This window comes from Pongo abelii, chromosome 3 (genome assembly GCF_028885655.2).
Source record: "Pongo abelii isolate AG06213 chromosome 3, NHGRI_mPonAbe1-v2.0_pri, whole genome shotgun sequence".
Lineage (NCBI taxonomy): Eukaryota > Metazoa > Chordata > Mammalia > Primates > Hominidae > Pongo > Pongo abelii.
The window spans coordinates 131,555,094-131,581,443 of record NC_071988.2 but is presented as its reverse complement, the minus strand read 5'-3'; the positions used below and the strand labels follow the sequence as shown (position 1 = coordinate 131,581,443).

Genomic DNA, 26,350 nt, shown 5'->3' with positions numbered 1-26,350 from the left:
ATTTAGTAAATAATTACAATAAAATAACCCTTTAGTGAAACACATGACATTAAATCAGTGGATTTGAAAAACCAGCTCATAATGTATACACACGTAAGCAGCATAAAGCTGCAATGTAGTGGTGGTGTTATGTCCTTTCTATAACTTCAGGAGAAGACCTCATGGAATCTTTGAAATCCTGTAGGGATATCTCTTACTTTTCATCTCTATTTTGTATCACAGATTTCAGTACTACTTTATACCAGAATGGTAGCAGTTTCTACTCATTAAGAAAGTATTGGCCGGGTGCAGTGGCTCACGCCTGTAATCCCAGCACTTTGGGAGGCCGAGGTGGGTGGACTGCCTGAGGTCAGGAGTTCGAGACCAGCCTGGCCAACATGGTGAAACCCTGTCTCTACTAAAAATACAAAAACTAGCCGGGCATGGTGGCACACGCCTGTAATCCCAGCTCCTTGGGAGGCTGAGGCAGGAGAATTGTTTGAGCCCGGGAGATGGAGGTTGCAATGAGCCGAGATTGTGCCACTGTACTCCAGCCTGGCTGACAAAGCGAGACTCTGTCTCAAAAAAATAAATAAATAAAATAAGTATCTCAGCATGCTATCATAGAAGAAAGCCTAGTTTGTACGCTAAAAGATCTAGCATCTTTATGAACTTAGTTACTACATCAACACAATTATATGATCTAGGACAAGTCATTTGGTCTCCACACAGTTTAGTTTCTTCACTTATAAACTGACAAGGGGTTGAACTAGATTATTTCTTTCCAGGCCTAATATTCTATAATTTTTATAAAATCCATCAATAATGGGGTCACCACAAAGAAGGAAACATTTCTGTGATAGTTCTCAAAAGTACCCTGGCCTGATCCTTCACTGCTACACGTCCCTGGACAAGTAAGCCTTTAACTTGCTACATTCTCTTCATTGTCTTTAACCACCCAGTGAATATCTCAAAAAATACCAAGAATTGGTTAACTAAAGTTTATACAATAACAAGATAAGCTTTTCACAAATATGTCTTAGTTATTATTATTTATTTGTTTAAAGTTATAAGACATAAATTGGGCAACTCTTTTAACAAATTATTTTATCTGAGACACCATTTACTTCAACCAAGTCACAAATAACCTGATTTTGTTATTAAATACCCTCTCAAAAAAAATTCAAGTTCTACTGTGTTTAGCTAGCAAGAGTTCTGTTTTGCATTTAACATATCTAAAAGGCCTCATGCACATTATAAGTAAATAACTCTTCTCACTACACAAGTAGATGCTAAAGCAACCTAGAGATTGGATAACTTCTGTGAGATCCTACAGTGACTGCAACAGAGAGTATCTTTTTCAATCTTCTTTATTTTGTAAATTCCATCAGCTTAAAATGAAAAATTCTAACTATTAACCTCTCTAACTTCACTCTTGAGATCTGTCTTTCTGCCATTCAATTGGCATGAATAATTCTCAAAGGAAGTGGAGAGCCATGAAAGCAAAGTATCTAAGCATGTCACGCAGCTCCTGTTCAGCCTGCCCTCTTAGCCTTTCTATAATCAAGGGCTAAGCTGGCCACGCACCTTTAAATGGTTTGATCTCAAGTAACAATTTGCGAACATGAGCATAATAAAAATTTTGGAACACAGAATGTGTTTAGAAATTTCCAGTAACTTGAGAGGTCTTTGAGAGTTAAACTGCTCAAAATGAAAACAGTGAAGGAGTAGGTGACCAGTATTAACACAATTAAGTTAAAGCTTATGGACACTAAACATTCTCTTCTGCGATTTCTGATCCCCAAACATTTGCTTTCAAAAGTAGGCTTTCTTGTTTGGGTCCTTTTTGTCAAAATAATGACAACACTTAGTAACAAGCAGAGGAGCATACCTTGATCCTGAGCCGTCATTTCTGCCATGATAATCACAGGTGCACTGTGAAGGACACGAACAGCCCACTCCTTCCAAAAAGCTAAGGACAATGCACAGACATGCAAATAGATGCATTGCTCCTTTTAGAGGTTATTTAAACAAAAGGTAAAAACCGAATCCTAAGCATTCAGAAACTGGTATGCCTGGAATACAAACAGCCATTTAGTAACAGCAGATTACATGGGATTAGCTGAGATCTGTAGTTACTTAACCTTCAAGTGTATCTTGCAGGAGATCAATTGATCCAGCCTTTGAATACAGTTTCAGCAAAGTAACACATTCTAAGGAAAATGAAAATCAAACACATGACAAGCAATTTCAATAGTTACCCGTATCTAGATTTGCAAGAAAATGCCTATTAAATCCCTTTCCTCTGGATGTACTTGCCACTACACCTTAAAAATATACTTAATGTTAAAAATAATTCAGTCTTGGCAGATGCAAGAAAATTCTGTAGATTATTTACATGTTACAACATTATAAAATGTTTTGCATTTGGTTTTTGCCAGCATGCCAGCATGTAAAACTAATTCAGTTTTACAAAATTTAGTTTTAAAAATAGAAGTACATGACATAAAAATGATTTAGAAAAGAGTTATCGATGTTGCCACATACTGGCTATCTCTAAAAGTAAAGTAAAACAAGTCAGTTACATAGATTTTATAGGGAAAATGCTTCAACCCACTACTGATGTGGCAGGACTAAGTTCTCCAATGAGAACGTGTTCTGAGACTCTTCCAGGTCATCTCAGTGTGTGGAAGGTTTATCCCAGCACGTTTATTTTTAATGCAGGCAACTATCTCTGTTCAATAGTTTCCCAAGTTATCGGCAACAAAGCCATATTTGAAGATCAACTCTAATTCTTTCAGCTATATTAGGCTCTGTCAGAAAATAAAAATTAAATGTAATTAAATTTAAAACTATCTCCACACTCATAAAGTGGAGAATCCACAGGGACAATCAAGGATTTAAGTAATAAATATATGTCATTTAACCTTCTTAGTGGCTGCTTCTAACCATCCTCTTTAACTAAAAACTTTTTTAAAAGTAAATTAATTCTATAAAAATAAGCATATTACAGAAAATGTTATTTAAAACTAATAGAATGTACATAAAAACCATAGAGTCTGAAAAACTGTGCTCAATTAAAATAAAATACCTCAGGTTTTCAGATTCTGCACAACTCATTTGTTCATCAGATATTTACTGAGTACTTATTCTCTGCTGAGCACTGAGGGGTACAAAGATGAATAAGACAGTTATTACGCATAAGGAACTCACACGATAAAGGGAGGAACAGACTACTAAAGAAGCATGAGAAAAGAGCATCAAACCCAGCCTGTGTTAGTCAAGCAAGACTTCCTAGGGTGGGTGGTGCCTGGCTGCCTTTTACAGGGTGCATGACAATGTATTATGGGAAAATCCAGAAAGTTGCATTGCAAGCAAAGGGAATAGTGGAAACAAAGGGAGGGAAGTGAGAAACAGTGTATTGTCCTCAGAATTTCAAGCACTTCTTGTTGCTCAGGCATAAGATTTCGAGGCAGGAAGTTAAAAAACGTAAAGCTGGAGAGATAAGTGGGGATGAAGTTATCAAGGAAACCCTTAGATTCCCTATGGAGAGCTTACTCTCAGCCTGTTGGCAATGGGAGCAATAAAAGTTAGGCTTGGGAGTGGCATATCAGCTTGTCCTTTTAGGAAGAATTCTCTGGCGGCTGTGTGGAGAAAAGGTTTAGACAGAGCAAGCAAGAAGAAAGGAGGAGGCTTCAGGTGGATGTCTGTGGTTATAGTCCAGGTGAGCAGCCATTAGGCTACAGCCTTGACTGCTGTGCTGGTAATAGGATAATGCAGCTTCAGGAAACATCCAGGAGAGAGAAATGATTGATTAGATGTAAGGATGAAGAAGGGATTTAAAAACAACCCTAAAGTTTCCCAGTGCTGGAGATGCAGTGAGAGGTGGTGGCCTCGAGTTTTTGAGCACAAGAGGAAATAGAAATAGGATGGGTAAAGCTCTGATCGCCAAGTGACCAAGGGTTTTTGAATCATTAATTTCATGGATGTTATGACTTACATGGAAGCAAGACGTGACAAATTGAGCATAGAAATGCTGTTTAAAGATAAAAACGTCAGAAATTAGCAAACTAAGAGGTCAGAGGGAACTATGTAACCAAAGCCAGGTCTTCCTAGTTTTATAATATAAGCAAATTAAAAAATAAATAATATAGCATTGAAATATAATTACTGTACACTGTTGAAGTCCTTTATATTTGAGGCAAAGTTGCTTCTTGCTTATCGCTGGAAATGAGTTCACGGCCTTGCAAATTGGAACTCTGAGTCCATTTTTCTAGACATTATTACAGAAGTTGTCCTGGCCTTTTAATGGCTCTGGGACTTTGGGTGCAGATTTCACTATGCTTTCCCTGTAAAAAGGCTTGGCTATGATAGACAGGATGAGCAAAGAGCTAGTGACACAAAGCATTCAGAGCTCTCTTGGAACACTAGACATTTTAATTTGGCCATGAAGAGAGACAAAAAGCTGAACAGTCCCTTTTGAAGTATGTTAAAGAGGGCCTTGAAAATCCAGCTGAGGGTTTTATACTTACTTGGTGGGTGAGTGAAGGTTTTTAGCCAAAGAATTTGGGCATTGGAACTTTATTTTTAAAAGATTAGCTATGAAATTGTATTGATTGAGGTTGTATTGTATGAATTGATTGCAGTGGGAAAGTTAGAGAGTTAGGAGATAAGGTAGATTACTGTAACAGTTTACCTTTCCATATAAGTAGAGGACTGTACACATAAAACTAATACCTGTATTTTACTTAATATGTAGCCAAAGGTGCTAAAGAGACAATTTATAGGAAGAAAAAATAGAGATTAAAAAATACAATATGCAAAGATACACAGCCTCACTAGCAATTAAAGAAATGTGAAACAAAATGACTTTAAGTTAGAGTATATAACTCATAATTTAAATATATACAGCACTATTAGCAGGAATATGCAGTGAAAAAGCTCACTTAGACACTACCAGTATCAGTGAAAACTAATTCAATCTTTCCAGAAAGCAAGCTAGCAAAAATAATAGTGTTTTTGTATTTGTATCCAGTATTTCTAGTCTGAAAAGAAACACTCAAATAGAATAACTTCTCCCAAAGAAAAAATGTATTTGCACTGAAATATTTTCAGTGGTATATCCATGAAACTAAAAACTGGAAAGCAATTTAAATGTCTACTATTTAAACAATGGTATATTGTACTATGCTTAACAGTCATTTAGAATGACAAACATGTGAGTCTACAGATTCATTTGACATTGAAAAAATATTTATTGAGTGCCTACTGCATGCCAGACAGAATTGGGTATATGTGCTAAGGATACATCAAAGAACAAACATATAAAAATCTCCACTCTGATTGAAGGTAACTCTGTTGGCAAATATATGGAATATATATGCAGAAAAATGGTAATCAAAATTGCAGAAAACATCAAAATATGCACAGGGGTTATAATGCTATATAATATATATGCATTGGCTTAATATTTTATTTAGAAACAATCATGTTTAATGTTCATTTATTTTTGTTTAATAATATAAGTTAATTGATTTAAATGTTAAAATGTTGAAATGCAAAAAATGCTTTCTATTCTAACTGGAAACATCCAACAACTCATTTCAGTAATTATCTAGAATTATTCATTATTATTGTTTTTATTCATTTATTCTAACATTAAATTAGTGACTGCTTCTATTCTAATGGAGGAGCCAGGCAATTTAAAGGTCATCAGTACAGTGTAATGCATGCCATAATAGGGAGAAAGAAAGGGGACCTTAACCTCTGATGCCTAATTCATCAAAGGAGATGAGCAATAAGTTGACATATCAGGACACAGAGAAGCATACACTACAGCAGCCAGAGTGCACAAACAGAAGCATGAGCTGCGCTTGAGGAGCTTACAGTCTCATAGGACAATGATCTATGTCTGCACTTGATCTAAATGGGCTCATATTTAAAAGAAAAGCATTGTCAAAAAAATAAAGTGTTTTGATAGTGTGTCCTTTTCTCTTATTTCAGATTCTTCCAGAAGCCAATGGGTTTTGAGATACATCCATGGGTAAAATACTCGTCACAGGCATTGTTTGGTGAGTCTGACATTTGAACATGGCAAGCATTGCCCTTCGAAACCTACGATAAAAAAAGGAAAATCTGGCATTAACCCATAATAATTTGGAACTTCTTTTTTTTTTTTTTTTTTACTTCTTTTTTTTATTATTATACTTTAAGTTTTAGGGTACATGTGCACAATGTGCAGGTTAGTTACATATGTATACATGTGCCATGTGCCATGCTGGTGTGCTGCACCCATTAACTCGTCATTTAACATTAGGTATATCTCCTAATGCTATCCTTCCCCCCTCCCCCATCCCACAACAGTCCCCAGAGTGTGATGTTCCCCTTCCTGTGTCCATGTGTTCTCATTGTTCAATTCCCACCTATGAGTGAGAATATGCGGTGTTTGGTTTTTTGTCCTTGCGATAGTTTACTGAGAATGATGATTTCCAATTTCATCCATGTCCCTACAAAGGACATGAACTCATCATTTTTTATGGCTGCATAGTATTCCATGGTGTATATGTGCCACATTTTCTTAATCCAGTCTATCATTGTTGGACATTTGGGTTGGTTCCAAGTCTTTGCTATTGTGAACAGTGCTGCAATAAACATACGTGTGCATGTGTCTTTATAGCACCATGATTTATAGTCCATTGGGTATATACCCAGTAATGGGATGGCTGGGTCAAACGGTATTTCTAGTTCTAGATCCCTGAGGAATCGCCACACTGACTTCCACAATGGTTGAACTAGTTTACAGTCCCACCAACAGTGTAAAAGTTTTCCTATTTCTCCACATCCTCTCCAGCACCTGTTGTTCCCTGACTTTTTAATAATTGCCATTCTAACTGGTGTGAGATGGTTTCTCATTGTGGTTTTGATTTGCATTTCTCTGATGGCCAGTGATGGTGAGCATTTTTTCATGTGTTTTTTGGCTGCATAAATGTCTTCTTTTGAGAAGCGTCTGTTCATGTCCTTCACCCACTTTTTGATGGGGTTGTTTGTTTTTTTCTTGTAAATTTGTTTGAGTTCATTGTAGATTCTGGATATTAGCCCTTTGTCAGATGAGAAGCATTTTCAAATATAGCTAAGATGCCACTACTGCCACTTTACATCTCTGAATAAATTTCTGCCTCCAACTTTAACATGTCCTGTTGAGAACCTTTATAAATATATAAAGTATATGGTATAGTTAAAGCCCATTTTGCACTATTGATTCTATAGATTTCCTGTTGAGAAACTTTATAAATATATAAGGTATATGGTACAGTTAAAGGCCAATTTTGCACTGTTGATTCTATAGATTGAAGACATCTAATAAAAGTAAATAATTATATGTATTTAAAAGGACGCTACTAATGTCAAGTGCCATGAGTTGTTTATTTGAACTAACAATGTGTATTTCATCCATCTGTTCTTCCTAGCAAGAATGTTCCAAAAGAACTACCAGCAGATTCTGAATTTAAAATGTGTTCTTCATTCTTCTTATGTGGTCTGTTTGGTTTGTAAAATTTTATGTTTCTTCACATACCTGTAGCTAAAGCTGCTTTTCCAAACATTGCCATTCCAGGATAAAATTACCTGACCTCGGCTGGACGCAGTGGCTCACGCCTGTAATCCCAGTGCTTTGGGAGGCCGAGGCGGGCGGATCACGAGGTCAGGAGTTCAAGACGAGCCTGGCCAAGATGGTGAAACCCCGTCTCTACTAAAAATACAAAAATTAGCCGGGCATGATGGTGGGCACCTGTAATCGCAGCTACTCGGGAGGCCGAGGCAGGGAATTGCTTGAACCTGGAGGCAGAGGTTGCAGTGAGCTGAGATCACGCCACTGCACTCCAGCCTGGGTGACAGAGAGAGACTCCGTCTAAACTTCACTGAGGAGGCAGAAAAGGAACATTTTGCTAAGAAACCCAAAAAAGAGAGGAGGTAAGAATTCTCTAGTATCCAGATGCCTTTTATGTTGGGACTAAACTTTTCCCTTGCATTTGAATGATATGTCTTATTTCTCGTAAATATACATCTATGCTACCCACCAAGTGAGCCCAATGTTGCCTTGTCCATTTTCCAGTTATAGAATCCCTCTTTTCTTTGGAAACCACTATTCCATGTATTTGGGGTGGGGGTAACCATTTGAACTAAGCTGACCACTGACATCCCAGGTGCTTTTCTGCCAGAGAGCCATCTGAGATGCAGTTGGCATTTGGGGATGCTTAGCTGGTAGAACTTGGGTCTGGGGTTGCCCACAATCATCTCTGCCACTGTGTGGGAAGAGTCTGTAACAAATCTGGAGCTCTAGGCATTTAAGGTCCTAGATGCTGCTCCAGTCACATGAAGCAAATGACCTTTATGCTAGATTGAAGTGGGTTTCTGTCACTTCTCTCCCAAGAAGTCTTAACATTCTTTTTATATCAGTTTTATTTTGTATTGCAAGCATTTTAGACATTACTTACTTTTTATTAGCAACCACATAAATGCAGGGGTTATAGAAAGTAGAAGATTTTGCAAACAGTGGAGCTATGATGGCCATGGGGGGAGGAATCTTCTTTGGGTCACCAAAAGAAGCCCATAAGCACACGATGGAATAAGGGGACCATGCCACCAGAAACATGCAGATCATGATCACAGACATCTGAAAAGAAATAAATATTCACCAAGCCCAATACCTAAAATATTTAAATATTAATATAACTAAAGTTGGGTCAAAATCTATCTAGGTTGGAATTTGAATGTGTTTATGTTTTTGATGACATAAAGGAAATTGTTGAGGTTTTTTTTGCCTTCAATGTTCTTTTTTCAAGTGCCTGAAGTCCTCTATGATAATAAGACCTTGTGAAATGGGTATATCAAGAATATATAACATTGCTTTTAAGAGTGGTACACACACATAAGGAATGCCCTCTTTCTTTCTGTATGCTAGGGGAGAGTACAAAAGCTGACTTTGATGAAAGACAGATAAAAACCCACCCCACCCCACTTCACATCATTATGCTATGAACTCCTGGCATGGCTATTATTATTATTATCACCATCATTATTATTTGCTCTTACTGGGATTATCTGCTAAATTAACAAAAGTAACTTTCTAACTTTCTTAACTCAATCTGGAAACAAATAGAATCCTATCTTGAGATCAGTGAATTCTAACACAGGCCATTTCTGCTGGATATATGTTACACACAATGCAGACAATTTTGTAAAGGAGATCTCTTGCATCTTGTTTAAATGGAAAAATTATATTTTTATATTGCTTCCCTAGATTGCCTGCTAAAATTATGGAACAGAGGTTAAAGAAGACATAAACCCGTAAGGACAGAGAATCAGAGATTAGATAATACATATTTTCTAATGGAAACAATGACCGTTGGACAAGTGGCAAATTATGTAAGAAACGTGAGAATAATTTTATAAATAAGTAAATAAATAAATGTTAAAAGGAGCCAACTATGAGGGAAAACCAGATACAGACAAATCCATACTACAGAGCTACAGAAATTCTGGTAACAAAGGGTACCAGAAAACTCTAGATGTGGGGGTGCACATGGAGCTCAAAATAGAACTGGTTGAAATCTACAAAGAAAGTAGACTTCCAAATCTTTTTCCCTGTCCACTCGGTCTACTCAGTAACTTCCCCTTCCTCTCCCTGGAAGACTTCCAGAGGCTCAGTATAAAAAAAAAAAAAAGGCTAATTTGAGAAACTCAGAACACAAGGACACCAGGTTCAACTAAGCACTTCAGTACTGTATTGAAAAGAGGGGTATCTGTGTGCTGCCCCCTCCCTGCATTGAGTGTGAAAAAACTTGGAGATAGACTTGTACCTGCCACCCAGGAACATGAAAGGAACTGATCTGCCCAGAATAAAATACCTAAAGATACAGTTACCTAGACAGTTAGAAATTCCCCGAAACCTCCATTCCATCATTTTAGCAGGCAATCAGGAGGGAGCAACATGAAAAATATAATTTTTCCATTTAAACAAGATACAAGAGGGCTCCTTTACAAAATTATCTGCATCATGTGTAATATATATCCAGCAGAAATGGCCTGTGCTAGAATTCACTGAACTCAAGATAGGATTGTATTTGTTTCCAGATTGAGTTTGGAAGTTAGAAAAAAAAAATTTTTGATTAGCAGATAATCACAGTGAGAGCAAATAATAATAATGATGATGGCGGTCATAATAGTAATAATAACTACAGAGACAATTAGAAATTCCCCCAAAAGAAACATCTTGCTAATGAGCATCTCCATGCTTACAATCAACATTTTTAATGCATCACTCTTAAGTATGAAGGGACAACCATTGACCACCAGACATTAAGAAAACTTTTACATTGACAGGCAAAGAAGAAAAAAAAAACAGTACAAGAACTCAGGGGAAACAAAAATATGTGGTAAACAGAAGGAAATATAAATATATACATAATATCACAGAAATAACAGGAGATACACATCCATAAAACAAGGAGAGAATGGAGTATAAAATAGCTGTTTTATCAATAAAAATGGTTTTTAACTCTAGAAGAGAACCCAGGCAATACCATTCAGGACATAGGCACAGGCAAAGATTTCATGATGAAGATGCCAAAAGCAATTGCAACAGAAGCAAAAGTTGACAAATAGGATCTAATTAAACTAAAGAGCTTCTACACAGCAAAAGAAACTATAAACAGAGTAAACAGACAACCTACAGAATGGCAGAAAATTTTTGCAATCTGTGCATCTGACAAAGGTCTAATATCCAGCATCTACAAGGAACTTAAACAAATTTATAAGAAAAAAACAAGCAACGCCATTAAAAAGTGGGCAAGGGACATGAACAGGCATTTCTCAAAAGAAGACATACATGTGGCCAAGAAACATGAAAAAAAAAAAAGCTCATCACTGATCATGAGAGAAATGCAAATCAAAACCACAATGAGATACCATCTCATACCAGTCAGAATGGCTGCTAATGGAAAGTCAAAAAATAACAGATGCTGGTGAGGTTGTGGGAAAAAAACACTTTTACACTCTTGATGGGAGTATAACTTACTTCAACCATTGTGGAAGATTGTGTGTGGCAATTCCTTAAAGACCTAGAGACAGAAATACCATTTGTCCCACCAATTCTTTTACTGAGTATATACCCAAAGGAATATAAATCATTCTATTATAAAGACACATGCACATGTATGTTTATTGCAGCACTATTCACAATAGCAATCATGGACATGACATGAAATTAACCTAAATTCTCATCAATGATAGACTGGATAAAGAAAATGTGGTACATATACACCATGGAATACCATGCAGCCATAAAGGAATGAGATCATGTCCTTTGCGGGGACATCGATGGAGCTGGAGGCCATTATCTTTAGCAAACTAATGCAGGAACAGAAAACCAAATACCATACGTTCTCACTTATAAGTGGGAGCTAAATGATGAGAACACATGGACACACGGCGGAAGCAACACACACTGGGGCTTGTCGAAGGGTAGAGGGTGGAGGAGGGAGAGGATCAGGAAGAACAGCTAATGGATACTGGGCTTAATACCTGGATAGTCTCTGCAGCAAACCACCATGGCACACGTTTACCTATGTAACAAACCTACACGTCCTGCACATGTACCCCTGAACTTAAAAGTTGGAAATTTAAAAAAAAAATGGTTTTTATCTTATCTGTAAAAGTGAGAGTAGAATGTTAAAAATGTTACAGAAAGGTTGTATGATATTATCAGGCTGGGATCAGGGGGAGGTGAATCAGGTGAATTATATAAGTGCAGGGTTGGATCCTGTTTTTATTTAAAATTTCTATTTTGTTCAACATAATTTTTACATTAATATTGTTTTTTAAGTACTAGATTAAAGTACTTTTTTATTATTAATGAGTTTTTTGGTGCTTGCTTGAATTTTGCACCCAAGCGTTGGCCTTCACTATCCTCACCCTTATCCTAGACCTAGATATGGTTAAGCAAATCTCCCAGAAAGTAGAAACAAAAAGAAACAAACAACAACCACAAAAGAAACAAACAAAAATAGACAATAGAGGAGAGAAAATTTAAGAAAATTAGAAGATAAATCTAGCAGATTAAATATCTAAATAAAAGGAATTCCAGGGAAAGAGAAGAAAAGAAAAAACAGAGGGACCGGAATCATCAGAGAAATGATACTAGAAATCTCCTAGAAGAGGAAGACTGGAGTCTCCACACTGAAAGTACTCACCAAGTACCCAGCATTGGATAAATACTCATACCAAGGTGCATCAGTATACATTTTCAGAAAACTAGAGACATAGAGAAGTTCCTATAACCTTCCAGAGAGAACCCACAGATCACCACAGAGCATCAACCACCAGAATGCCATCAGCCTTTGTAGCAGCAATGCTGGAAGCTAGGAGACTGTAGAGCAATGCCTTCAAAACTCTTTATTACTTTTGCACCTAGAATTCTAGACCAGGCAAACAATCAAATGTGATAGTAAAATTAAGACATTTTCAGTCATGCAAAGTCTTAAAAAATTTACCTCTCCCATAACCTCAGGAATTAATTGAAGAACGTGCTCCACCAAATCAGAGGAAATAAACTAAGAAAAAAAAAAGGAAGACAAGCATTCCAGAAAACAGGGGATTTGACCCTGGAAGGAGGCGAAAGCATCCTGAGCTGGTGATGAAGGGAGACCTGAGGATGTTGGCTTTCTGAGCAGCGGTCCTCAGGAGCAATCAGTTCAAAGCAGAGCAAGAGGCCCCAGGGAACCAGGAAGATGGCTTCAAGAAGAGGATAAGGTTCATCGCATCTGTGGTGTGTTTAAACATACTGAGAGCAGAGAAAGAGCCTCTTTATCCAACCAAATATTGTTAACATTATACTGACAGGTAAGGAGAGAGAAAGGTGTGGAGGAGGAGTTGGGCAGGTGGGTGGTGTAAGAGAATAAATCCTCATCATCCATAGTAGGAAATCAAGAGATGATGGCCAACAAAAATATCCAAAAGAGCAAACAGCATATCATTCAGAAATAAGAAGGCAAGTGGCCAGGCGCATTGGCTTACACCTGTAATCTCAGCACTTTGGAAGGCCAAGGCAGGCACATCACCTGAGGTCAGGAGTTCAAGACCAGCCTGGCCCAACATGGTGAAACCCCATCTCTACTAAAAATACAAAAAAAAAAATTAGCCAAGTGTGGCAGCGGGTGCCTGTAATCCCAGCTACTGGAGAGGCTGAGGCAGGAGAATCACTTGAACCTGGGAGGCGGAGGTTGCAGTGAGCCAAGATTGTGCCATTGCACTCCAGCCTGGACGATAAGAGTGAAACTCCATTTCAAAAAACAAAAGCAAAAACAAAAATAAAAGTAAAAAAAGAAATAAGGAGGCGAACACAGAAGAAAGAGCTGGGGGGTGAGAATTGGAGATGAGGGAGAGAAGACTGCGGTGGTCCCAGGGACTCTTTCAACTATGAGTGGGTAAAAGCTCCATGACAACAATTTTTCAAGGATTTTGATCTCTTACCTTTGTTACATCTATCTGATCTGACCAGTCTCTGTTGAGGGACTCAGTGCAGTCACTGGTAGTGTGATGTTTAATGGATAGCGTGACATGGTAATAGCAGTAAAACATCACTGTCAAGGGCACAATAAAATTTATCGCAATAACTGTCATGGTGTAAGACACAAAAGATCTGAAAATAAGAAAAGGCAATCATGATTGCTCATTTAATGTCCTAAACTGGGGAAGGAGAAAGAGGAGATAATTATTAAAAACAATACTGGTAGTCATTATATTGTTAAATAGTTTTAGAAGTATATTTGACTTTTAGTTCATTTAGGCCCGGAATTGGCAAATTATGGACTGTAGGCTTATTTCAGCCTATCACTCATCTTTGTAAATAAAGTTTTATTGGAACACAGCCATGTACCCTCATTTACATACTGGCTATGGCTGCTTTTACAGGACGATGACAGAGTTGAAGAGCTGTGATAGAGAACATCTGGGCTATAAAGCCTAAATTATTTACTTTTAATTCTTTTCAAGACATAATCTTGCTCTGTTACCCAGGCTGGAGTGCAGTGGTGCAATCACGTCTCACTGTAGCCTTGAACTCCCCAGCCCAAGCCAATCTCCACTTTAGCCAACCGAGTAGCTGAGACCACAGGCATACACCACCACAGCCAGCTAATTTCCCACCCGCCGCACCACCCTCCGCTTTTTTTTTTTTTTTTTCGGTTGAGTCAGGGTCTCAATATGTTGCCCAGGCTGGTCTCAAACTCCTGGGTTGAAGTGATCTTCCTGCCCCAGCCTCACAAAGTGCTGGGATTACAGGCATAAACCACTGTGCCCAGCCTTTACTTTTTGAATCTACAGAAAAAAATTTAGATCGGGTTTGAGATCTAGAAATTTTCTGTTCATTTTTATGTCATCCTTCATTTCCTTTAATGAACTAAATTATTATGTTGTTCCTGGAAAATATAAAGAAGCCTCACTAACTAGCAGGCAAATCTTTGCAGTGACTGTACTTCTGCTAGGCAGTTCTCCGAATGTGCTTGAACACCAGACCATCTTGAAAAGACAGCAGGGAGGCAGCCTGGGCTTTTGCCAGAACTGCACACTCTGTCTAACTTCACTAACCCTTTTCCTGCTCATGATCCTACCTTTGAGATGTGCAAATATTGGAAGGGTGATTGGTACCCTGCATTGCTGCCTTAAGAGAGAACACAGGGGAGGGAGGAAGGAATGGGGTAAAGGAGACAAAGGGAGCTGGATGACCTTTACTTGCAAACAAGCATAAGTCACTTTTCTCAATTCCGTCTTTGAACTGAGAATCACATCACCACTACCAGGGAAGCGCTTTGCCACCTTCTGTATGAGGAACACATGATCTGAGCTTAAATTTAAAAGGGTGAGAAAATGTCTACATTAGAAGCATTTGATTATAAAGTGTAAACTTGTCTCTTACCTATCATTTTTCCTCCAGTTTATGGTACACGTAGCACCAGTAGGATCTGGGGCATAACTAGCCCACCCTATGATAGGCATCAAAGCCCAAAACAGGCCATTGATCCAGGCTCCCAGAATCAAGCCGATGTAAGTGTTGGTGCTCATTCTTCTCCCTATTATCAAGCATAGGAAATATTAGCAGCATTTGCCATTAATGGGACTCACTTTTTTAAACTTGCTTGATTTGTAAGTGTTATCAAGTAGATTCTTTACAGAGCACTTCGGTTGGCCTTAGGAGCCAAAACATGAGTGCAACACCAAATAAAAGTAACAAAAATATTCTCCCTTTTACTAAGCCTATCTACATAAGTTCACATTCTGGAAAAAAAAAAAAGACATTTAAGCTGAAACCTAAATGAGAAAAGAATCAGCCAGAGGATAAGCACGAAGAGTAGCTTTCCAGACCTAGCAAAACAGCAGATACGAAGACCTCACTTTGGGCTTGGACTGCACCTCAAAGTGTGAATGGCCTTGTGAAATCTGGATTTTATTCTAAGTATAATAGGAAGCCATTGAAACATTTGAACAATTATTGCCAGAGAAATAAAACTGACCCTAACTACAAACCATTAGGTTTATATTTTAGCGTATATATATTGAGTGGCCATTAGTCAAGAAATGGATTCATTAAGAAAGCTGAGAAAAGTGTTGTACCTATGTCAGGAAGGCAGATGGTCAGGTATCGGTCCACAGCCACGACCGTGAGTAATCCAATGCTTGCCATTCCAAAAAAAATATTCAATCCAGCATAAACCTGAAAACCAAAATTGAAAAGACTCTACCATTCTAAACACCCTCCCAAGAAACATTTAGATTTTTGTCCATTGTTAGAATATATCTCAAATATACTAAAGGTTTTTTACTTCGCTACTTTAAAATACATCTTCATTGTCAAATTATAACTGGTTTAACAAAAGAATTTATGGAAAGTAGTTTGTAATTTCATTAGCTAAAATGAACTTTTTTGAAAATTTTAAGACTTACAGTGAAATTTCTTTACAACACTCTATGAACAGAGTGCAGAACAACCACAAACCAGCAAAAGACTAGTATTCAGAAGATGGGCAATTCAACAGGAGGAAAAGACAAACTCAATAGAAAATGGCCAGATGATGAACGGGGTATTCACACAAGCCCATTAGCATTTGAATGTTTATAACATAAGACATACAACCACAATAAATATTCAAAGAAATACTGATTATAAGATGGCATTTCACACTCATGAAAATGAAAATTTAAAAGTCTGACAATCCCAAATGTTAAGGAGAATGTGGAGTAATAGATGTTCTCATAATTTGAATAACTATTTGGGACAGCAATTTAGCTACTTCTGATAAAGTTGAAGATGAACATTCTCTACAACTTAACCATTCCACTCCTAAGCAATGTGGTAAAGAAACTCACATATTGCAGAAGGAGACATATATAAGAACATTTATTGAAGCCTTGTCTGTGATAGAAAAAAAAAATGGGGGGGCCGGGCACGGTGGCTCATGCCTGTAATCCCAGCACTTTGGAAGGCCGAGGTGGGCGGATCATGAGGTCAGGAGATCGAGACCATCCCGGCTAACACGATGAAACTCTGTCTTTACTAAAAAAAAAAAAAAAAATACAAAAAAAAAAAAATTAGCCAGGCTTGGTGGCGGGCACCTGTAGTCCCAGCTACTCGGGAGGCTGAGGCAGGAGAATGGTGTGAACCCGGAAGGCAGAGCTTGCAGTGAGCGGAGATCACGCCCCTGCACTCCAGCCTGGGCAACAGAGCGAGACTCCATCTCAAAAAAAAAAGAAAAAGAATGGGAACAAAGGTCCAATAAGAGTAAAATGAAAATGTACATTGGGCTTTCTATGTTCACAAAATGGAATATTATATAGCAGTTAAAATGAATGACTTACAGTCATATCCATCAACATGGATAAACCTCAAAAACATAATATCTAACAATGAAAGGAAATCGCATAATGCAAACAATGATATCATTTACACAAAACCTAAAGTATTCAGACAGTATCTGGTTTATGTGCACATATATTAGAAAAACATTCATGAGAGGAATAAGATTGAAGATGGTATGCAGTGGCCTTCATCATTATCTGTATAGTTTTATATCTTTAGAAAGAAAAACAATCTGAAGCACAGATTGCGAAACATTACGATTTAACAAAACTGGTTGGTACTTACGTGGTTATTCAGTATTCACTACTACTTTCATTTCATTCTCTATAGTTTTTAGCTTATGATAGTAAACTGCTAAAAGAATTAGGCCAAAAGTAGTATTTGCTTACTATCTTAAGGCAAATTAATATTAACTCATTTCCTTTTTACTAAAAAATAACAAATACATTTAGTAACAATTCTCATGGAGGACTTTCTATAGGAAAAAGTTCAACAACATGGTAGCTTAACTATCTTCCATAATATTATGATTAAATCACTACTTTATTGTTTCAGATGAAAGCAGGGTATTTCTTTTTTATTTGCAATATACAAATATTTATTTGAATATGCAAATCAGCACTCTTCTCCTTTAGGTGAATGCTAGTTGTTTTGTTTGTTTCTTCCGTTGAGTCAGGAGAATTTTGAAAATATAACAATGGTTGGTGATTTAATTTCTCTTATTAAAGAATATATTCCTAGTCACTTCTGTTGTTTTCCATAAAAGCATTGTATCTATTATTCTACAATATTCAATTTAAACTCTTGGGATTCTTTTTAGACATTTAAATTTACATTTATTTGATCTATTTATTTTGCTTTCATTCCAATGATCTCCAATACCTGACAGCCTGCGTATCCAAATTTCCAACTTCCATACAGATCTGAGGCAGCAGACATGGGATAGCCAATGCTACTGACCCCTATATCAGTAACAGCCAGGTTAATAATAATTGCATTTGTGGGTGTCCGAAGTTCCTTGTACTTAATGAAGATGCCCAGAACTATTATGTTGCTGATAATACTTATAATACCTGAGAACACACACAAAAATATGATGCATTTTGTTTAATTTGAATGTTACAAAGTAGACTCAAAATTAAATATTAAGCCCCTTTAAAAACATAACAGATCTATTTTAGTTCATTTATTTGAAGAGCTCCTGCTGTTCTTAAAACTGTAACATCTTCACATCCCTTCTGTGAAATAGAAATGAGAAAATTAAAACACAAAGAATCTGCTAATTGCACCAGGCAGCACTGAAGGTCGGTTTTAACGTCATCACTATTGAGTGTTCTGTCCTTGAAACTCCTTCATTGGCTTTCATACCATTCCTGCTGATTTTTAGGACAAATATGTGACTGACCATACCCTCTTTTTGGCAGCTTAACTTCCTCCTCTTACTTCCTGGGGCCTGGGGCTCTTCTTTTTCGATAGTTGCCTTTCTCAAGCTTCAATTATCATTCTATCCTCACAGCACTTTTGTCACTATTTTCAGCCATGACACAAGCTCCAGTTCCATATCTTCTTTTTTCATCGAACTCATTGTCGTTTACTAAGCATCTACCATATGTAAGCTCATATGACTATTCCAGTATTTCTTGAAACTCAACATGTCCAAATTCTTCATTCCAACACACACACACACACACACACACACACACACACACTACCCCAATAGAAGAATGCATACTACAAGACTTGACTACCCAGAGAGGAAGTTGAGCCAGCTTTTTGGTCCATAGAGAAGCCTCATAGCTGATACCACCTTAATCAAGTTTCTGACTCTTTGCTTGCAGGTCCAGAACCTCAGTGTTGTCAGTGCCCCAGATTGGTTGCACTGAGGTAGACAGATAACTAAACTTATTAACCAGAATGCCACTGTTTTATTTTACACTGAGAAATACTGTTGAGTGTACTGGATGGGCATGTTCAACATCCCCTACACGCTGTAAAGGGCATAAGCCAGATACGGGCATACTAGATCCTAAAGGGGTGTGAGGGGGTGGGGTGTGAATAGATTTCAGCCAAGAAGCTAGAATCATTACTGGATTGTTAGAGACTTAAAGGAGCATTGTGCAACAAGCAGGAATAGAGTTGAGTTCCCCATCAAGAAAAGAATTACTTGGTGATCAATCCCCAACTATTGTCAGAGAGGGACAGTTTCCAAGCACCAACATACAACATCAGCTCAGTAAAAACTTTTAACATATCTTGGCACTTCAGTCAGAACTTCTGCCTTAGCCTGTTACACTAACCTTCCAGATTCCTGTTCTTTTCCCCTCCTTGCTTCTGGCAGAATCAGCTTGCTATAAAATAGACTTAACCATGGTTCTCCTCCCGAAAACTTGTAGTATTTCCCACTGGCTGTGGGATAAAAATCCAAATGTCCCAACCTGATATTCCAGGCTCTTTGCCTCAATCTGTTGTCACTCTCTAGAAGCAAATTTCTACACTTGTCAAGTGAACTCTCCATTCTAGTTTTTCCCCAGATACACCATGCTTGACTCATATTTGTCCCACTTGGAGCACCCTGCTCCTTCCCTTTGCCTATCCAAATGCCATCCATCCTTCAAACTTCAGTTCAAGCCCCTAAGTCTTATCCTACCCACACTATCCTCTCCTCCCTAAATTTCTGAACTACTTGCTCATGATTAACTTAGTCTTATGTAACACTATATAATTTAACTGTTAATTTTCCTTGTCTTTTCATGTAGATTTCAGGCTCCTCATGATTTCTGTGGTTTTTGAATACCTGACATACAGCAGATTTATTTAATAAGTGGGCTACAACTAAAACCCATATTGCTTAATTTCTATCATTCCTTCAAGATAATTAGCACACAATGACAGCAAATTTGATGATTCTGTGGCCCTATTTTTAGCATCTAGGATTGTAGCATGTATACAAGATATACTCTGAGGAATTTAATGAAGACCCTTTCTGGGCTAGCTACAAATTCAATGACTTTTTAAAGTTAGATAAAAACAGTGCAGTAAATTGCTGCCTACCAAGTACACAACCAGAAAAAAGGAACTATAATTCTGGGAGTCTTAGAAATAATGCGGGTTATGAACTAAACAGTTTAGCCCTTTTCTCTATTCTCTCTGCAGCTGTGCCAAGCACGCTGCCTTGTTTCCACAGCTGTAGGTCTTCTAATGAGTATATATAGATCACCTAGTTGTTAGATTTTAGTTAAGTCCGATTTCACAGTCAGTCTAAACACTAAGTAGCACTTGATGTTGACTTCTCCTTCACTCTTGAAATTTTGCTTCTTGTCTTCCGTGACTTCCGTCCAATCTCTTCGACAGACCCTTCTTGATCTACTTTCTGGCCTTTCTTTCTCCATCTGTCTTATTAAATATGTGCATTGTCCAACCTTCTGTCCTAGATCCCTTTCTTTTCACATTTAACACATACTCTGAGTGATTTCTTCATATACAAGGCTATACCCTGATACTTTTCAGCCTCCGGATACCCAAACCCATGTGTCCGGCTTTTTACTGGACACCTCTCAAACTGAACTGAGAGACTTTTTCTCCTGCCTCAAACCTGCTCTTCCCCAGGTGTGTTCCCAGCTGATGAAGAGCATCACCATCTATTCAGTGGCTCAAAAAAGAAACCTAGGCATCATCTTTGATACTTTTCTCCTTCTCCCACAATCCCATCATCCAATCATCAATTCCACCTTCTAGCTTTTGAATGTATCTACTTTTTTCTGTCCCCACTGCGATTACTCCCTCCTCAGAATCACTGCAATGGCCTCGTATGTGGTCTCTTAGCTACGACTATAGCACATTTCTAAAACGCAAATCAGATCATGTCACTCCCATTTCAAACCCTTCAGTGACTCCCTGTCACCTTTAAAACTTACACGGCTCATCACTGTCTGGTACTCAGCTATCTTTTTCAACCTCTCACCCTTCATTTTACAGTTTATCCATAATGATTTATTTCAGATCCTCAAATTCACCATGTCCTCTTACCTCCCAGCCTTAACTGGGGAAAGGGAGAGTGCTCAAGGACACTAAATTAACAAAATGTCTGTTGCACTGGAAGTTGTAACAGTTTATAGGAGCCAAAATATAAATGAAAGATCAAATTAAAAATTAAATAAAAAATAAAAAATCTAAATAGGCTCTTGGTAAAAGTAACAAATGAAATAAATGCTTTCACTACACCCTTTCCTCATAGTTTTGGTTTTGATTTGCAACTTTAAGTGAGTTTTGTTAAAGGAGGAAAGTTAGGGGATCTAAAGAAAAATAGATGCTTGATACAGGGGCAGAACAAAAGCATAAAGAGGTCAGATATGCTTCCTTCAGTGGATCCACCAGAAACACAAGCAAACAACACACACTCATTGTATACCTTGATAAAGCTGACTCTTGGATTTATATGTGAGGGCTCTAGAACCAAAACGCCTGGGTTCAAATCCTGGTGTAGCTACTTAGTAGATGTGTGTGCTGGACAAGTTTCTTAAGCTCTTCATCTGTATACACTAGAGAGATAAAACTGAAGAGTAACTTACTAAATTAGTGTAAGGATGAATTATTCTGTATGTGTAAGGTTTTAGAACAGTGCTTGGTATATAGCAAGTATTCAAATGATAACATTAGTAGCAGTAGTAGTAAGATTACTATTATTATTACTGTTACAGAGATAAGAACTAAATAGAATATTTTCTGCATGCTAATTTTGTAACCAGGTCAAAAAAGGATAGTTTTGGTTGTTTTTTGGATTTTTTTTTTTTTTTTGGTCATCTACAACTAACTAACTAAACCAAACACTTGTATACAAAGTATTTCCATGTAATTGTTAGGAAATTTTCTCAGTCTTTTTTGCAATTACAAAAAAACTAGAACTTGTCTAGTACTTATCATGCAGAGGTATTCAAATGAACAAGATGTCACTAAAATCACAAAACTTAACTGAGGAACTCAATTTCTAGTACTAGAAGTAATACGCTGAATTATAAGGAAGAAACTAAACAATTATAAACTGGGTATAGGATGATGTGTTATATTTTTCACTCTACTTTTGAATGTTTGAAAATTTTTATAAAAGTCAATCCAAAAAATAATGAACTCAATATAACAGAGTTACTTCTACAACTCGTTAGAGAATAAGGTTGAAAATTAAGTGATTGCTCAATATAAAAGTTACACAATTCAATGATACATTAAAAAGATAAAAAGTTGCTGTCATTCCCCCATCCCTTTTTTTCTGCAAACAATCCTTTACATCAATGAGTGTGTGGGGAGGAAAGGGAAAAAGAAACAAATATTTGTCCAACACCTACTATATGGCATTTATGTGTCACTTAATTTTACTCCTTATAACAATCATGACAGGTAACTTATTCTTATCCTTGTTTTACAGATGAGAAAATAGAAGAACAAAAAGGGAAGACACTTGCTCACAGTTGCAAATATACTAAAAGATGAAATCCAAAATTCAAGAGTTTTCCAATAAACATTCTGGAACAAGCTGAATTTTCAGACTCTGTCCTCAATGACAATATACTCTGCTCTGTCTTCTTAGGATTTTTTCTTTCCAGAACCTTTAAGTTCTTAGCTAAATTCTACCACCAAGAACAAAAATATGAGGGTTATGTATAATAGTAAATGATATAAAAATATATTTTTGCCATGGTGCATACTCTTCTCCAATAAAAACTTTAACAATGCAATAACCAAATACATAGATTTTTATAAAAGAACTATTTATCACATAGAAAACTTTTCTCAGCCCCACTTCACTGCTCTTACATTATTTATCAAAATTCAAAATAACCTGTGACAATGGCCATCACTAACAATGCTTTCACTTATTCTTTCACCCCTTCTCTTATTTGATCTTTACAGCCCAGAAATAGAATATCATCATCCTCATTTACCAATAAGCAAGCCAAGTCAGGATAAATGACTTGTCAAGGTTGGCCAATAATATGGAACTTGAAACAATGCATGCCTTATGCTGAAAACTTCTGCCTTTCTTCACCCATTCTAAAGAAAGATAACTGTTACTTAAATATTCATACCTGCCATAATCAAGTAAGTTGCAACAATATTGTGTTCAGTCTGTGAAAAGACCGAGCCATCTTCATTTTTAGAGTCTGAACTGTTGCCTAAATTATTTCTTAGCATTTTGGAGGGAAGATACCGAGACACCCTTCATAATAAGCCTTCGATAATTATCAACTGCTTTATGAGCTACTGAGGAAAGATTTTCTAGGACCAATCATTTCCACTTAGAGACCTCAAAGAAGGGCCTTTTCATAGAGGCCCTCCTTAACAAATTTAATTGGGCTAAAGAGGAAATTCCCAGAATAAGGGAAAAGCTTATTAGCAAAACAAAAAGAAATACCAAGCACCACACATTTTAACCTATTTGGGCATCAGTCTTCTATCTAAGGAGATTATCAAGCACACGCAACCTATTTAACAATAAACAAACTTGGGAAATCAGTATAGGAGCCAGCCTTAGTCCTCTAAAACTATTCGGATTAAGGTCCCTGTTTTCTGTTGACCATTTAAGTCTTTCCATTTCGGCTCCTTCTGTTTTTTTTTCTTAACAATTTAAATATTAGTGATAAAGAAGTAGTCTCCTTCCTACTTCCAAATCTCACTCTCCTAAAGGTACCAGTATTGTTTGGTGCATATCCTTTCTTAGGCTTTTCTCTGCTTACACACATATTCATACAAGTGTTTGAGGTTTCCTCCACTTTTTTCTTATAAATAAAAATGAGGGAAAAAAATAAGTACAAATGTATATATATAATGCAACTTGTTTTCCCATAAGGCTGTATTACAATATCCAAGTCAATAAACCCAGAATCTAATAAAGTCTAATTTATTAGTAGCTATGTATTTCATAGCATGGATACAACATGATCAACTCCACCATCCGTTAATTTCCCCTACAGTTTGATATGCACGAGTAATTAATATTATCTGATGATAGTAATCATTGTATACTTTGCCAAAGTATCTGAATTCAATCACTGATATTGTGAAGTACAGAATAAAAATATTCTGGATTATTACATTACAACCTGAAAACCAACCTGAACATGTTTTGTTAGAATAATAAGGTATCCCTATTACCTTTTCTCCCATATTCTTTATGCCGTTAACATTATTAAAATCTGATTCTCCTCAGTTTCCTAAAATCAGTAAACATTAGAGAAATGCTTAGATGCACCAAAGTTAACAGTGTAAGCATAAAACAGAACCACTAGAGGGCTATATTTACCCACTTAGTTTAATTTTATAAAAATCCTAGAATGGCACAGCAGAAACCTAAGATAATCCTTTTGCTTCAGTTCTCTTGCCTGTGTATAAACTCAAGATGAACAGGTTGATTTATCTGTCCCAAATCTTATCGCTACCAGTACTCACATTTTTATAAATGTAATATTGTTATACCTATACTAGAAAAGCGAATCTCGTCAGTACCGTGTTTTCAAATGACCATAGAGCAAAAAACATAATACCCAAGAGGAAATCAGTCCCTTTAAAAACTCTTTGTCTTTTCTTTCATTCAATATGCAAAACAAAACTTAAAATTTTTGAATTAGCTTTGGGTCATGCTACCTTCCTTTTCTGTAATAAGTTATACCTAGTTGTAGCATCCATGAAAAATTTTCCAGAAATAATTATTTCTAAGAACTGAAAAATATATAATTTCAGATAGTCAGCTTTCTGCTGCAGATGAAAGTTTTGATATGAGTGAGGTAGGTGCATTCGAAGTTCTTTTTCATGCTTCCTTCATGGGTGATACAGAAAAGCTATATTGGGATAAGGTTTAGAAATACATGTGAATTTGATTCAAAATGAAATGCCTCAAAAAAACCCAGACACTAGGCCAGGCACAGTGGTTCACACCTGTAATCCCAGCACTTTGGGAGGCCAAAGCAGGCGGATCACCTGAGGTCAGGAGTTCGAGACCAGCCTGACAAACATGGAGAAACCCCGTCTCTACTAAAAATACAAAATTAGCCGGGCGTGGTGGCGCATGCCTGTAATCCCAGCGACTCGGGAGGCTGAGGCAGGAGAATCCCTTGAACCCGGGAGGTGGAGGTTGCAGTGAGCCGACATTGCACCATTGCACTCCAGCCGGGGCACCAAGAACAAAACTCCATCTCAAAAAATAATAATAATAATAATAAATAAATAAATAAACCCAGAAACTATAAGGAAAAAAAGGAAAAGATGTGGAAATAAAAGCTTAAAGATGGACAATGACCAAAAGATATACATAAGCTAAAAGGTAAAATTTCCAAGTGGTTTGTCTACTGATCTATACGTTATTTCCATTATTGCCATTTTAGATTGATTTTTAATGTTAAAAAAACAAACTGTAGAAATGTTGCACTATTATTATTTGTCCTTGGGACAATGCCATCACCCTTTGGTGCTTACTAACTCTTTTTCAAACCACGAGCAAAAGCCCTGGCCCTAACACTGCATGAAAATTTCATCACCACAATTCTAAATCAAATAATCTCCTGTCCTAAGCTGTAAAAGCATAACTGCCTATTCCTGTAAAAACTGTAATTTTCAACACATTTGCTCATCATATATATTAATGGCCTATGTATTTATTCATCCTGCTGCAATTCCATCAATCAGAAAAAGATAAAACCCCAAATACTGACAAAGACAACACTGTATGCTCCTCAAATGAGCATTCAAGAGCATTCCTCCATGAGCATGTTAGAAAATTTAACAAATGATATAGAAACATCATTCCTTTTGAGAAGCGAAAAATGAATGGCAGGGTAAATGGCTCCATATCATGGCATTCTAACTTGCTACCACAGTCATTTCTTTACATCCACTAGCAACGGCGACCAAAACCAATTTCATTTTTAACATCCTTACCCAGCAATCTGAACATGTAGTATGCAATCGAATTCGTGTAGTATACTACACGAATATTTACGTGTAGTAAATAACACCTTAAAGTTTTAGAGTCCCTTTAAAAAGTAAAAATAAAATAATGACATTCAGTAAAACTTTTAATATTCCATTTATGTTAGATGAGAAAAATTAACTTATTTTTAGAAATTTCTTGCTATAGTTTTCACTTCAACAGAGCTACTCCATCTTTAATACATTACTAATATGGAAAATTTTTAAATCAATTATTAATTGCAATTAGAGAAACAGCTTAACTGATTTATGTATTAAAATACAAAAGGCAAATACAAAGCTATCTTCTCATACATAAAAGGCCAGGGTTTTGAAAGGCGGTGTCAACTTGTAAATTATCTTAAAGTACTGCTGCAGTAGTCTATTTTTTAAAAGATCAGTAATATAAATAAACAATTCCTTTTTTCGATCTGTAATTCACTGGGTTTAAGCTTTAGTTATTCCTTTCTACTTTAAAAAATGGGTTTCATTTAATAAACACACTCT

At 36.8% G+C, this 26,350-nt stretch overlaps 2 protein-coding genes and 1 long non-coding RNA gene across 3 annotated transcripts in view; 1 reads left to right on the top strand and 2 right to left on the bottom strand.

Moving 5' to 3' along the window:
* LRIT3 (leucine rich repeat, Ig-like and transmembrane domains 3) overlaps positions 1–2,081 on the bottom strand; it is a 30,680-nt gene extending 28,599 nt beyond the window's left edge. Inside the window, exon 1 of the mRNA XM_002815058.5 lies at positions 1,871–2,081. Coding sequence (XP_002815104.5) covers positions 1,871–1,986 — 116 coding nt within the window. The 5' untranslated portion in view covers positions 1,987–2,081. The remainder of the gene's footprint in view (positions 1–1,870) is intronic.
* LOC129059052 (uncharacterized) overlaps positions 1–22,615 on the top strand; it is a 24,761-nt gene extending 2,146 nt beyond the window's left edge. Inside the window, exons 2-4 of the long non-coding RNA XR_008524678.2 lie at positions 5,983–6,050; positions 7,592–7,947; positions 22,308–22,615. This is a non-coding gene — a long non-coding RNA (uncharacterized LOC129059052). The remainder of the gene's footprint in view (positions 1–5,982; positions 6,051–7,591; positions 7,948–22,307) is intronic.
* RRH (retinal pigment epithelium-derived rhodopsin homolog) lies at positions 5,215–26,224 on the bottom strand. Its single transcript, XM_002815057.4, has 7 exons — positions 22,969–26,224; positions 17,771–17,961; positions 15,646–15,745; positions 14,951–15,104; positions 13,507–13,675; positions 8,472–8,650; positions 5,215–6,093 (listed from the first exon to the last, which is right to left on the bottom strand). Exons 1-7 carry the CDS (start codon positions 23,072–23,074, stop codon positions 5,979–5,981), a joined length of 1,014 nt encoding a protein of 337 aa, XP_002815103.2. The 5' UTR covers positions 23,075–26,224; the 3' UTR covers positions 5,215–5,978.
* Positions 26,225–26,350: the final 126 nt, after the last annotated feature.